Source organism: Rhinolophus sinicus, chromosome X (genome assembly GCF_036562045.2).
Source record: "Rhinolophus sinicus isolate RSC01 chromosome X, ASM3656204v1, whole genome shotgun sequence".
NCBI lineage: Eukaryota > Metazoa > Chordata > Mammalia > Chiroptera > Rhinolophidae > Rhinolophus > Rhinolophus sinicus.
The window spans coordinates 116,619,959-116,634,519 of NC_133768.1; the positions used below are offsets into that span (position 1 = coordinate 116,619,959).

Here is a 14,561-nt window from a genome sequence, read left to right on the forward strand (position 1 = left end):
CTATTTTTCCAGACAAATCTGAGCTTCCAGGCCATAGGATGCTTCTTGCCATTTTTTTTTAAATTTTATTTTATTAAATTTATTGGGGTGGCGATTGTTAGTAAGATTACATAGATTTCAGGTGTACAATTCTGTATTACATCATCTATAAATCCCATTGTGTGTTCATCATCCAGAGTCAGTTCTCCTTCCATCACCATATATTCTAATAGGATGCTTCTTAGGTCCTATCTATGGCTCAGAGGCATAAGGGCAAGGGGTGGCTTTAATGGATCAATCAGATTGGGGCTCGAGAGTGGGTGCGGGGAGGCTTTTAGAGTTGGTGACGTATGTGCCATCTGGTCAGAGCAACCGTTTAGACCTGCAGTGGCAGTGGCAAGGAGGAAGGGTCTGGATGCCGCCAAGCAGCTCCTGTATTCAACATGGAATAGGACAGTACTCCTGGAGACAACTCGGTGGCAGTGGAGCTGACAGCAGGCATTTGGTGAGCAGCCCTCTCCAGCCCTCCCCACTCCACCCATCCCATCCAGCTCTCTCACAGCTATCCACCCACAGCCCCACCACCACGGGCCTCAGATTTGCTGAAAGGACATCAGACCATGCTATACCCCTTTAGACCTCAGTGAAGAACACATCCAGTCGGTCCATCTCTTTGTAACTTTTATTTTTATTTACAACAGAATTGGTGGCTTTATTCCTCCATCTTTAGGGACAGCTGGCATCAGCAGCCAGATGGAAAGTCCGCAGTGAAGTCGAACTCATTCTGCCCCAGCCACAGCTCCGGAAGCTCATTGGCCCGGTCCAGTCCCAGTTCCACCACCAGCGACATCAGCACCTCCTCATCCACTGGGTCCGAATCAATGATAGCAGGGCTCTGGGCACCAGCAGAAGGAGAGGGGGACCCCGCGCCTCCCGCCTGAACCCCCAGGCCCCAGTTTTGCAGGGGCCCTGCCTCCCCGGGTTGGGCCTGAGAGGTGGCGGCCATCCCATGATACTGGCTGTTAAGTTTCTGCAGCTGCATACTGGCTAGCAGGTGGGGGGCTGGGTGCACATTGAAGGGTGGGGGTTTGGTGGGAGGGGTGGTGATAGGAGAGCCTATTGGAGATGCAGATCCCGAGGCACCAGGGGCAGCCTCACTGGCCTTGGCTCCATTGGCGGCTGCCCCAGGGTAGTGCAGGATGGCTACTGCTTTGCGATCTTTCAGCCCTAGGCTAGAGTAGGCCAGAGAGCTCATGTCTTCGCTGGCATCCTAGAAGACAGAGAAAGGCACAGCATAGAACAGGCCCAGAAAGCTCATACATGCACTGCCTTTGGGGAGAGTGGTGGGGAGGTAGCAAGAAGGCCCCCTGCAGGGTTAGGCTCCCAGCCCAGGATCCTTTTGCTACATGGCTCTCAGAGCCAAGTCCTCGTGCTGGGCACCTGCCAGCCCAAGTGGCTTTGCTGCTTTCCATCTCCCTCCCTCCATCTCACCATTCTAATAAGGGCATTTCATTGTCCCTCTTCTCCACCCCACATTCATCTTTTCAATGACGCTGTCTTCTTCCAATTGTACTTCTCTGCTCCCGGCCCTGCCATCTTTCAACAACCCAAGTGGGTTCTATCGGACCACATTTAGGCACAAGCTCTTCTCATTGTTCCCAGAGAAAACCCTGCTGTCTCCTCTCTGCTTAGGGACACCAGACACTCACGAGGGCCCCACATCAGCTCATCTTTCCATGCCTCAGTGTCTCCATGTGTAAAATGGCAAGTTACCTCTTTCACAGGTGAGGTGTCACCCTTGACATCAAGTGCAGGTCTCGACGTGGTTGGCATTTCAGAGCCTTGGCAGAAGTTGGATAAGTTGGTGGGAGGTGATGCTGCCAGCTGGGGCTGTTGTGCTGTATGTGAGGGAGAAGAGGTTAGGAGCACAAAGGCTTCACTGACCAAGGAAACCCTAGCACAGACCAAATCAGACCAACTCCACACAGCTACAAGGCAAGGATGGTGACAAGGTTAGACCAGAGGGCGCCTAACGTAGGAAAGGTGCTCAGCTCAGCCAGGTGCTGCCCAGGTAGCCAGCTACGCACATCAGCAAGGGGGACACAATGAGTTTCCTCAGGGCAGTGATTTCAGAGCCCCAAGTGTGTGGGGGTGGGGTAGGGATGGCACTGTTGCTGATTCTGAAGGCAGAAATGTCCCTAAGCAGCACTATCTTAATGGACCACTTAATGGGCCACTGACAGACATCCGGGCTGGAGAGCTGGGGCCTCCACTAGGACTGGGAGAAAGTGGGAAGGAGTCAGGGCAAGGCAGGCCTAAGAAGCTAGAGGCTGTAGCCCAGGGGAGGAGTAAGTCCCCAAAGCAAATGGCATGGGGCTCCAAAGCCCTGCCTCAGATGTGGGTGTGAGAAAAGCCACGATCAAGGTTGGGGGGGGGCTTCTGTGGCAGCCGGACAGCAGCCAGGAATGTCGCAATTTCCTCCCCGCATCAAGCGCCCTCCAAGACAGGCTCGCCCTCCAAGACAGGCTCGGCAGCACTGGGCTTTCTTGGGACACGTGTTCTGAGCCCAGCCCAGCTCACCGGTAGTGGCAGGTGGGGGCAATTCTCCCTGGAGGGAGACCGGCAGAGGTTCAAGGGCTTTCTACTCAGGTAGCAGTGGTTCTGGGAGCAGGATCTAGAGCTCTTATGCCCGCCCACTGAATCACACCTGGAATGAGTCAAATGGCTGGCTGCCGGAGAAATAATTCCCTGGCTCAAATGCCAAAGGACAAGATGAGGAGAAAATAATCCCCCCAAATCAGAAAAGAAAAAAAATCTCCACACCTGAGAACTTTCTAGTTATTTTCCTAGAAGCTTGTTTTTTCTAAAAACTCATAGATTCTACCTTTCACAATGAATTAGAGATGTCCAATTTCACATTTATAAACACCTCTCAGCCCAAAGACTCTTACTCTTCAGCACCTTAAAAAGCGTCTCTCATCTTTCCAACAAGGCTAGAATTCTCCTGACACCTCCCTCACCCCAGTAGTCATTAAGAATCTGCTCAGACACTTCTAGAAAGTGGCCTATTACTACCTCTCTTTATCATCTTCACACCACTTATTTGTAGGAGAGGGAGGCAAGAAAAATAGAAAAAGAAGGGAGGGGGAGAAAACATGAGAGAAAAAGTCAGTTTCTGGGTCTGCCACCACCACTGCCTGAGTGGAGCCCCGTCCCTTTACTGAGGCAGCCTGGGAATATTTCAAGGCAGTGAACACAAGACAAGAAGTGTAATCCACGTCGTCTTCAAAAACCCAGCACCTTCAGTATCAAGCAATTTTCATGTCCTAAGAAAAATGCTGGAGGGCCCTGCCCATTTTTGCCGGTGCCTATGACTCCAGGTACAAAAGAAGAAACAACAGTAGCAACTACACTAAGAAAAAAAAGAGGGAAAAATAGAAAAAAAGAGAGAGGGAACCAGAAAAAAGTATTTGTTCTGATATTAGTTCCTGGGGAAGACGACTGACTATACAATGTCTCCCCCGGCAGGTTGGGAGCTCCCCTAAACGAGACCGTTTCCATTTAGATATGTCGCCTCCCATCACCGCTCCCCCCGCCACCTGTCCTGACCCCAGGCCCGGGTCTGTGCTCCGTAGGCGCTCAGTAAGTGTTGTTGAATCCGTCCGAGGAGACACTCGCTTTTCGATCGGAACCCATGCCCCGGCTTCCCTGATATTTGTCCCTACTCCGCTACCCAGCCCGTTCCAAGGCAAAAGTTGCCAGCGCGGAAACGTCCCAGCCCTCTCTCCAAGCCGTGAGCTGTCCTCTGTGAAACGGCTGCGAGAGGCGGCTGGGCAGCCCAGAGCAACAAGTGCCTTCTCGGCAGCTCGGGCCTCGCGGGCCCCGGCCACCACTTCCCGGTCCCGCCGCCCTCCCTTCGCTTCAGACCTTCCCGCGGTCCGGCAGCCCCATTCCGCCCGGATGGGGGTGGGGGAGGAATAAGAAAAAAGGGAGAGTAAGGCAGGTAGAGGGGCTCGTCTTTGACCTGTTGGGGGACCAAAAGTTAAAATGGCACCAACCGGCTGGTTGCATCTCGACTGCTATTTTCTCATTCAGAAGGAGAAATTTAAAAATCCAAACAGCACTGCGGCTTGGCTTGGACGCGCTCTTACCAGACCAGTCAGTTTCGCCACCTGAAAACTAAAGGCCGGTTGTTTGCAGACAGCTCGGCTGCCCTGGTCGCCGCATCTCAGGAGCCGCCGGAGCTGGGAGCGGCCTGGAGCATCCCTGCACGGTGGGCGCGGGCACCCAGGCCACCAGGGCCCCGAGCGTCCGTTCCCGCAAGTACTGTGTAGGGAACGGATCGTAGAGACCGCGTGGACAGGCGGGGAGGGCGCGAGGTCCCGGCCTCCGCCGCGAGTTTGCGGCCCCGCGGTGCAGCCGCGCGCGCGGGGGTGCACTGAGGCACCGGCCGGGGCCACTCCAGCGCCTCACCAACACTTACTGAGCGCCCGCTGAGCTTCCGACGCGGCCGCAGGCGGAGCCTAGCCCCTAGCCCAGCCGCCTGTGGTCCGTGCTCTAACCCCGCTAGCAGGAAGAGTGCAAGAGGCTCGGAGAGGTTCGGTAACTTGCCCAAGGTCACAGCGCTAGAAAGTGGCGGAACCGGGATTCGCAGCCACGTCTTTCTGACTCCAAGTCCGGCGCTTGGCGAGGCAGGACTCGGTGAGCCGCCCGGCTCCGCTGCGCTCGCTCATTTATAGGGAGAGGGGTGTGTGCGTGGGTGTGCGTGGGTGTGTGGGCGTGCGTTCGGGGGAGAGGAGAGGTCCACTGGGTAGTAGAGGCAAGTTGCCCAAATTCTCTAACTTCCAGCCCGCAATTCCACTGAACTCGGCCGGAAAAGCCCCTCTCGCCTCCAGCCCCCGAAGGAAACCTGAGCTTTGTGCAGCCCCGGAGCCGGAGCGTCCAGATGCCGTCCCGGCGGTTAGCAAAGTCGGTGGAAGCCAGCTGAAGAAAGCGCGGGCGCGGGGAGAAAAGGTGCTGCCGTCTCCCCGGGAGAAGCGGGTGCCTGGCCCGGCTGGCCGGCAGGCAGGCGCGCTGGCGAGCGAACAGGCTCGCAGGCGGCCGGGCGGCGGCCCCTCCACCCCTAGCAGAGCAGCTTTCAAACAGAAAACAAGTCCCCCAGAGACCCCCTACCCGCCCGCCTGCCGCCCGCTCCCCACGCCGGCTCGGCGGGAGAATCCAGCCTCTCCGCCCAGCCCAGCGCCTTACCCGGCGGCCCGGCTTACCTCGGTGAAGCCGCCTGCCCTGGAGAGAGGGAAGCGCGGAGCCGGGTAAGCCGCGGGCGAAGCGGCGGAGCCCCCAGCCCCTGGCACGCACGCCGCCACCGCCGCCGCCAGCCGGTCGCGCTCAGTGCCACCCGACCCCGGGGCGCCTGGGAAAAGCCCGCACCGCCGCGCCGCCGCCGCGCCGCACTGTACCGCGCCAGGCGGCCCCGGCCCGCGCCCGTGCCCGCCCGCCCGCAGCTTCGGCGCCTGACTCCGGGGCGGTGGCGGTGGCGGCCACCGCGCTCCCTCCCCGGTGCGGGGGACCCGGCTCTCAAGCTCCCATTGCCGCCCGGAGAGCCCTGACGCACACGCACACAGCAGCTGGCTGGCTTCGGCTAGGAATCCCAGGAAGGACAGACCCTTTCCCCCCTTTTTTCCTCTCCCCCCAATTTCCACGTCTTTATAACCGGCTTAGGGCATTATTAGCACATGTCCTGGCTCGTGGGCGAGTTGGTGGCAAAATCTGAACTGGATACTCACCCAGAGCCAGAGCTGTGCCTTCCTCAGCCTTCTTCCTCCTCGCCAGGAACGACCCTTCGCTGGCGGGCTGCGGGCGGGCTGCCGGGCGGAGCAAGTCTCCTCTCGGCAGCTCAGCGGTGCCCCTTCTGCAGCTGTGCCGCTGGGAACATTTTATAGTGGCGGCTGGCGTGTGTGGCCCTTTAAAGGCGCTCGAGCTGGTGCAGTCACCGCGGATCGTGTGAAAGCGAAGGGCCGGCTGGGGAACGGAGTCCGAGCGGCCCCGCGGGTCCTGTAGCGCTAGGGACCAGCCTCGGCTCCCGGGGTGGGGCTGGCGAGCCCTGGCCATGGGCACCCCGAGCCCTGAGCCCCCAGCCAACGGCTGTACTTCTAAAGCTGGCGCGGGCCCGGGCCCGGGACACGGTCTCTCCCCACTGCCCTGCATGGACTTGCCCAATAAATTCCACTTAGTAATTTCGCTGAGGCGAAGGAGAGCTGTGTGTTTTCTGACCTAAATCGAGCGGGTGGCCTGACAGGGCTTCAGGGGGCTGGGGGGAAGGCTATGGATTTAGGGAATGACCCCGAGGAAGGGGACGCACACGGGACCGTGCCCGCGGGGCACGATTTGGGTTCTCCGTAGGGCTTTCTCAGAGCCCATCTGCCCCTTTGGGGCGCACCATCTCCCTCGTTGAAGGTACGTGACGAGGATCCCTTTTCCCCTTGAAGTCGCCAGATTCCAGGCAGAGCCTCATTGAGGGCCTATTCGGTTGGCAGCGGTGGCTTCCCTGGAAGGCCTGAGCCGGGGTTGGGTCCCAGGGATTCTCTCGTGGTCATATAGAACGGACAGAGGCTGGCGGGATGCCACAAGGAGACATGGTGCCCTCAGGGACGTGGGGCCAGGTGCAGCTCACGAGGCCCGCCAAAACGCCAAGAACAGGCAGCAGGGGACCAAGAGCTTGCCCCGGGGCTGGCGGAGATTCCTCCTGCCTTCCTGCCAAGCCAGGTTGTTTTATTACGATTGTACAGTCATTCCCACCTAGCATTTGGAGCACATCTTTCTCGGGTTGGAATTCTATCTTACAAATCTTTACGGGAAAGAGGGCCACGCCTTCTTCATCTCAGTGCGTGTTCCTTGTGGCCAAGAAGCTCTCAGCTCACCTCTTACAGGAAGGCCATCAAGACTACCCTCTACCACACTCTTTTTTGGCCCCTTTCAGCAACAACTACTCAGTTTACACTGTTTATAACTGCTCTCTCTCTCTCTCTTTAAGTGCTGATGTGAAGGAAAAAGGTGGGGGGAGGGAATGTCACTGAAGGCATTTTCACTATGTATGTGTTCTGTCTTCTTAATTGGGTTTGAAGACCTAAAGGTATTTTACTTCCCCCCCTTTTCTTTTTTGTTTCTTCTTTTTTCTTCCATTCATCTCCAAGTGCCTTGCATTTGCTCTTCGAACAAAGTTCTGTTTGCTGAGCGCCTGACCAGCTTACTGACACAAAGATGAGCAGTAAACAGAGGGACAGGTCAAGGCTCTTCCTTGATACCTGGAGGAGGCTTGGGCTAGTTCTCTGGACTCCAGGCAAAGCCATTCCCCAGCCCCCAAAACTGCTTTGCACCAACGCAAACCCCAGTAATAACCACACCCTATATACACCATCGCTGTGCTCTCTCACTTTGCCCAAAGTTCGTGGGTAGTGCTCAGTTTACCTCTGATAAAAGGTGGGATCTGTCGGGACCACAAAACCCTACAGAGTTTGCCTGTAAAATACACTCTCAAGCCATCTCAGTGTTTGCCTGAGGCGAGAGACCCTAGGTTTTCGAATTGCGCGTTCCTAATTTGGACCTCGGACCTACTACCCTCCGCCTCAGCCAGTGCTGGGGAGCTGTTCTGGAAACGGTGGCAGCGTCTTCGTTGCAGGCTCCGGATCCGGGAGGTGGTGGATCCGCCCTCCATCTATTGGATGGCTCCCAGACCAATTGTTAGAAAGAGGCATATGTTCATCTCGGCTTCTGGAGTGTCTCCGGAGCAGTTGCTCAACAGCCAGCCCCTCCCCCATCCGGACCCTTGAAGGGCAGAAACAGGAGCGCCCTCCGCCACATTTCTGTGCCCCCATGCCGGAAAGGGTCTCCCCACTGGTGACTTCCTGTCATCTCCCCTGCCCACCTCCTGGACAGCAGGAAAGAGGAGCTTCAAGCACTCAGCTTTGGAGCGCAAAAGCCACCCCTTTCTTTTGGGGGCGATGGGAGAGGAGGCTAGTTGCAGAGGCAAAGAGAGAGAGCAATGAGACATTTGCATTTCTCTGCAAATCTGCCCTGGGTTTCCGACTTCCCAGGCGGCTCCAGCCGAGCTCAGAGCTCTCCGCCGAACTCTTTCCAACTTGGCAGCTAGACTGCGAGCTCGCCTGGCAAGTAGAGGACTGGGATGGTCACCCGACAAGAGCCCTCTTCGCGCCAGCATTGGGCCTGGCACGTTCCCATCCATCATCTCATTTAATTCCCACGACAGCCCTGTGAGGCAGGGTTTACTAAAGGTGAAACGGAGTCCCAGAGATTTGCCCAAGTTCACGCAACCAGGAGGCGGGTGTTTGAATCCGAGTCAGGCTGACTGCAGGCAGAGTCCTTACCCTCACCCCTACACCCCGCTGCCTAGGAGGGTAAGGAGGCGGCTAGACTGTGCTCAGAGTACAGGTTCCAGGGTCGGGTCGGTTGCCTGGGTTTAAATCTCTACCCTGACCTTTCCTAGCTGTGTGATGGTAGGCCAAGTGGCCTCACTCCTTGAGCCCTCGTTCCCCATCTGGTAAATGGGGATAATAATGGTAGCAAGGATGGAAAAGCTTAGCCTGGTTGGTGTCTGCTGTGTAGTAAGTGGTCACAAAATGCTGTTTTTGTGCCTTCTGACCCTTTTCCTTTGGTCTCCTAGCCCTGCATCAGCTCTCACACTTCAGGCTCAATAATACTTGCTGACTGATTAATTTAAAAAATTAAATAAAAAATAAACTGAGAGGGGATGAAGGAGAGGAAAATGCAGATTTGTTCTCAAAATCCCACTGCCCAGAACCAAGGGCTGTCGGAGCCATGTGACAGGAGTAAATGAGGAACCAATACAAGTGATCACTTAAGCATCCAGAGTGGTCTCCAGAAACATATACTCAATACGTGTGTAGAAAAGTTAAAAAGCATAAGTCTTCGTTCAAGAATGTTTAGAGCAGAATTGTTTGTATTAGTGAAAAATAGAAAGCAATTAAACTGTCCATGGTGAGGAAGTGTCCCTTGGGACCTTGACCCTTAAAAAACCCTAATTTTCCAAACTCTTATTTATGGGAAAATGTTCACTACAAAATATTAAAAAAAAAAAAAAAAACTCTGGGTACAAAGTTGCATATATATGATGCCAAGTTGCAAAGGGTACAAAGAGTAGAATATTAAATACTCACTATATTCCCAACCATGTATGATTACAGGTCAGGAAAACACCAAACCAGCAAGAGTGTCAGCGGTGTGGTAGGATTATGAGTGATGTTTTTCTCTTTTCTCCATGTCGTACAATATTATTCTTGTAATTAAATATGAGTTTATAGTTATTGAACTGCATAAACAGTATGCTCCACTTTTGTTAAAATTGTATGTGCATAGAAGAAATATTGTCACCAAAATGACAACAGTGACTATAATTGAGTAGTGGGATGACTGGTGCTATTTTTCTTTGACTTTACTTTTCTGCAATATGATTATATTTTCCTACAATTAAAACAGATTCATAATTTGAAAAGTGCACAATCAGTATGGTTCCACTTGTGCTAAAAGTATGTACGTCACTTGAAAAAAATAGGAAGGAAATATATGAAAATATTAAGTATTTATTAATATATTAGGTGGTAAAGGATTATGGGTAATTTTCCCTCTTGATTTTTCCATAATATGATTTTATTATTTTTATAATGATAATAAAATAATACATACAATTGGCACATACATATATATTAGGCATCTGCAAAACATGGTTGTCTCTGGGTGGTGGGATAATGGGTGATTTTTGTTTTCTCCTTTATACATGATTTCTTCATTTTCTAATTTTTTTGCAGTCATCATGAATTATTTTTTAATTATGAAAAATGTAAAAAAGCACTCAATACTGAAGTATTTATGGGAAAGAAGGGTGTGTCTGGGATTTGCTTTAAAATATTCCGGTGGGGATAGAGTTAAGTGGGTGGGGATAGAGATAAAATAAGATGGGTACATGCCTTTATTATACTGTTTACTTGTGTATATGTTTGAAAAGTTTCATAAGTGTTTTTTGTTTTTTTTTAAAGGAGGGCGCAGCTCACGGTGGCCCATGTGGGAATCGAACCAGCAGCCTTGGTGCTACCAGCACTGTGCTCTAACCAACTGAGCTAACCAGCCACCCACACATAAGTGTTTTTTAAAAAGCATTTTCATATACATTATCTCTTTCAATTATTGCTAACCTTGTGGAGTTGATTACCTACATTTTACAGAAAACTGGGATTCAAAGAGGTGAAGTCACTTGTCCTAGGTCACACAATGATAAGTGAGAGAGTGGTCTTGACCTGGGCTCCCCTCTCCAAGCCACATCCCAGTTGCTTCTTCTCTTTAATAATTAAAAGTGATTAATATTTTGTTTGGTTATAAATGTCATAATTGTTCCCTGCACAGAATTGGGAAATAACAGAAAAGCATCAGGAGGAAAACATAGTAATCAAGTCAACCGCATCAGAGTTAACCCTTCGGTGTCTGCCATGCAGACTTTATCTCAGTAAGAGTGGTGAGTCATTCCTAGCGGCTAGTGAACAAAGCTGCAGCTGTTTGGGGGCCCCTTCACATGTGGGGGCTCAGAGATGGTGGGTCCTTGCCACTGCACTGCCATTGTCCCCTGATGCCCCCTTCAGATACTGCACTCTGGACCACAGTTCTCTCCTATATTCTTCCTTGCCCTGTACATTCTCAAGCAACACAAATAGGTGTGGTGAAGTCGGGGTGGCCCTTTTCCCCCTTACTCCATCTGGAGACCCTGCCTTGTGATCCTGTGAGTCTGCAACTGTACTGAGTGTGGTCGTGCCTCCATTTCCCCATCCTGAAGATGCTAGTGAGAATAGCAGACCCGCGGGCCGCTGCCAAAGAGTGATGAGCTAACGTCTGTAGTGCTTTCCAGCCCCTCAGAGCAAGGTGCCGGAGCCTCCCCAGCTCTGCGCCTGCCGGCTGCCAGCCTGAGTGAGCGCCTGGGCCGGCCACCCTGCGCCCAGGGAGCGGCTACATTCCTCTGCCCCAGGCCAGCGGGCTTGGGCAGGCACTGGCTTCTGCTCCTGTGTTAAAAAAAACAAGAGGAGGAGGAGGGTTGAAATAAAGAGAACAAGAGATTAGTACTGGGGAAGGGGCCTTGAGAAATAGAGGAGAGCAGAGACAGGGCACCCTCAGGCACTGTCAGCTTCAGAGATTGCAACCTTGGCTTCCTGTTTACACAAGGGGATGGGGGAAGTTTGGGAAGGGCCAAGACTGGGTCCAGTTGAATTGATTCCCTACTTGATTTCCTGTTTTTATACATAATGGGAAAACCACAAATATACAAACAGTGCTGGCCACCCAGCCTCTTGTACCCTTGGGGTCTGTCTTCATGGCTCTGCCCACTCCAGGCTTTGGTGGGTGTCATTCTAGTGGATGCCCCTTGTCTGTACCCCACTCTAGCACTGAACTTCACAAGAACCCTATGCAGTCAACACTATCAACCCTGTTTTAGAGAGAAGGGCTCTGAGGCACACAGAGGTGAAATAACACAGGCCAAGATCGTCCAGCTAGTGAGTAGCAGAGCTGGGATTGACCACTGGGTCTGACTCACTCTCCCCAACGGGCTTCCTGCACCTCTGTTATCTGTGACTATGCTTTTCTTTCTTCTAGCTTGGATGCACTACCACGCCCATCGCTGTAAGTGTGTGTATGAGGCCCAGGCTGTGGGAGAGGCCCTGAGGGGGAGCCCAGGGAGGAGGTACAGGGTGGGAGAGGGCTGCAGCCTGGGTATGGCAAAGATGGCTCTGAAAAATATTACCCGGGAGGAGCACCGAGTTTAAAGGCAGGGAGCGAGAGAGGCAGTGGCAGAGGGCGAGAAGCGGCCAGGCTGGCCAGGCCCTGGGCTGTCCGGGTGTCAGCAGTGAAACCTTGGGAAGGTGTGAGGCTTTGTGGGGGAAGAGAAACTCTGCTTTAAACATGTTTAGTTTGAGCTGTTGGCAGAACATCCAAGTGGAAATAGCTTGCACACAGCCAGGAATATAGGACTGGAAAGAAAGTGTGAGGTTGTGTCAAAAAGAGCAATAGGCAGGATGACTTTTGGCCAAACTGTGGGGAACTTTTCCCTGCCTCTCTCCAGCAGCACAGAGGGGCTTTCTCCTCAGGGCCCAGGACACTGGTTTTTCACCGCAGCGCTCCCTTTCTTTGCCTGTCCAGCCATACACAATGATGCCCCTAAAGGGCAGTGTGAAGGGAGGCCAGAGAGTGACAGGGTCTCGTCTGACTTTGCTAAATACATTTTGGCTAGGCCCTAAGCATGCCAGGCCTTCCCTACTTTCAGTTCTTCTAGAACACAAACCTTTGTGCTTCTGTTTGCTCTCCCTTTTCTGCCACCCACCACTCTCAGGCCAGTGCAATGTCTCTCAACTTCATCCTTAAAAAGGTGAAGCCATTTTAGTATGGTCCTGCTCACTGAGGCATCAGGCTGCAATCGCTCCCCTTATCTGAGCCCTAAGGTGATATAGCAGCGCCTTGGCCCCCAATCTCATCTGTGGCCGGGAGCATTTCCCTGCCCTCCCAGCTTTGCAACCTCATTGCGTCTGAGGCCTCAAACTTGCACTCATCATCCATCCATGGACCCCAGTTTTCTACTAATCAGAGCCCCCGCTGGCATGGAGAAGCCCGTATTGCCCCTCTTGGCCCTTAACTCTGGGTCTGTCGTTAGGATTAATTTTGCATGTTTCTCCGGATTCCCACAGCCACGGAGATCAAAGTGTACGTCAAGGGTCAGCGGACTCTGCTGCCAGCCATGAAGAGAGGACCACAGGCCAATTACCCAGGGTCCCTGTCCTGCTTTGGCACAGACAGTGCCTGTCACTGAGCACCTCGTCTCCCTGTGCTAATCACAGAAGCGTACCTCCTCTGGGAGCTATTAGAAACAGGTTCTGCTCCCTCTGTGGTTTACACAATCCTCACCTCAGGGCACACAGCTTTGCCAGAGGAACACGAGCGGAATTTCAGGTGGCCCATGCCTGCAGGTCCTGCGAAGAGATGAATTTGCATTACTGCCCAGCCTAGGGCCCTGCCGTGGCCCCATGCCACTAAGAAAATGCCTCGGAAGACTTCTACTCCTGCTAGTTCTGGTTAAAAACATCAGTGGCAACATTTCCTGAGTACTTCTTAGATGACAGACCCTTACTCTTCTCAATGCTCCATACTTATTCTGTCATCTACCCCCCCCAAACACACGTGTTAGGCGAGTACAGTCCTCACTTCACGTCGTTGATATGTCCTTGGACTGTGAGCGAAACAAGGAATAAGGAAACCAGTTTTCCCACAGGCTAACTGATATGAACAAGACTTAGGTTCCTACAGCATCTAATCTACATTATAACGAAACATTGAAGGAAATGACATTATGTCAGGACCTGCTGTATTGTCATTGCCTCATTCCTATTTTGCTGATAGGGAAATTGAGGCACAGAGATGTTAGACAACTTGCCAACATTCTCCACCCTGTATGTTTTGGGCTGAGGATTCCAACGAGACACACTGGCCCTAGAGCCTCATTGCCTTCTAAGTAACACTGGTGAGACCTGCCCCTTATAGTTTGTAAAGACCTCTCCCACCCATGAGCAAGATGGATTCTCACCCCCCCTCCTCCCTGATGTGAGCTTCTCGCTATTATTATCAACTCCATTTTACAGATGAAGGAGGGAGGCTCAGAGAGGTGCAGCAACTTTGCTGAGGTCACACAGCTAGCAAGTGAAGATTTGAATCCAGTCCTACCTGGTTCTATCTCTCTTTCCCAGTCTCTAGCTATCCCCCCATCTGAGAGTCTGCTTGCCTTTCCTGCAAACTGAGTGTCAGAGCCAATGGGGACTAGAGAGATGGCCTCATCTGAGATGTCTTCACTGGGGAAGAAAACAAGGCAAGGAACAGAAATCAAACGAGAAAGACAAAGGCCCAAAGTGGGGTGAAGGCTAAGTGACCAGCAATCTGGAAGCAGTGTGTGTCAGTGAAGGAGGGGTCCTAGACCAACAGGTGTGAGGGCCCAGCTGCTACCAGCCAACCATGGTCCAGGCCGGCACCCAACCAGAAAGAAGGCATCTCCCCACTCCCCTCTTCCCCCCCCCCAGCACCCCAGAGTGCTCCAGGGGACTCTGGGCTGGGGGAAAGTGTGGGGAGCCTGTGAACAGCTCCTGAGGGGAGAAATGTTCCCATAGCCTCTCTTTGCACTTCCCGCACATTTTCTTCAGCACTCTTCCAAGTGTTACCTTTGGAGTCACGAATATGGATGATTTCCTTGCCATGATTGAATCCCAGGCTGTGTTGCCCCGGCCTTGCCTGGTCTGAGGGGATGAGTAAGTGCCAGTAGTGACCGGTAGGGAGAGGAACATGGCTGTGCAGACAGCTCAAGGCATCGGCCTCATCTGATATCAAGAGCGTGGGGCTCTGTCATCACACTGACTTTGGTTCAAGTCCTGAGGCCGCCACTTCCTAGCCGTGTGACATTTGGCAAGTGAGTTTAACTCATTGGGCCTCAGTTTCCTTACATGTAAAGTAGGGAAAAAGAGAATACCTACCTT

At 52.9% G+C, this 14,561-nt stretch overlaps 1 protein-coding gene across 6 annotated transcripts; it reads right to left on the reverse strand.

Annotated features, from left to right (window-relative positions):
* Positions 1-639: 639 nt before the first annotated feature.
* On the reverse strand, positions 640-5,970 carry CITED1 (Cbp/p300 interacting transactivator with Glu/Asp rich carboxy-terminal domain 1). Of its 6 annotated transcripts, none has more exons than XM_074323767.1 (4): positions 5,763-5,897; positions 5,244-5,262; positions 1,753-1,877; positions 640-1,249 (listed from the first exon to the last, which is right to left on the reverse strand). In XM_074323767.1, exons 3-4 carry the CDS (start codon positions 1,810-1,812, stop codon positions 722-724), a joined length of 588 nt encoding a protein of 195 aa, XP_074179868.1. In that variant the 5' UTR covers positions 1,813-1,877; positions 5,244-5,262; positions 5,763-5,897; the 3' UTR covers positions 640-721. The 6 variants fall into 6 exon arrangements, with proteins under 6 accessions (XP_074179868.1, XP_074179866.1, XP_019603518.1 ...); XM_074323765.1 differs by lacking the exon at positions 5,763-5,897 and adding an exon at positions 5,591-5,665; XM_019747959.2 differs by lacking the exon at positions 5,244-5,262 and having other exon boundaries at positions 5,763-5,970.
* Between the last annotated feature and the right edge of the window lie 8,591 nt (positions 5,971-14,561).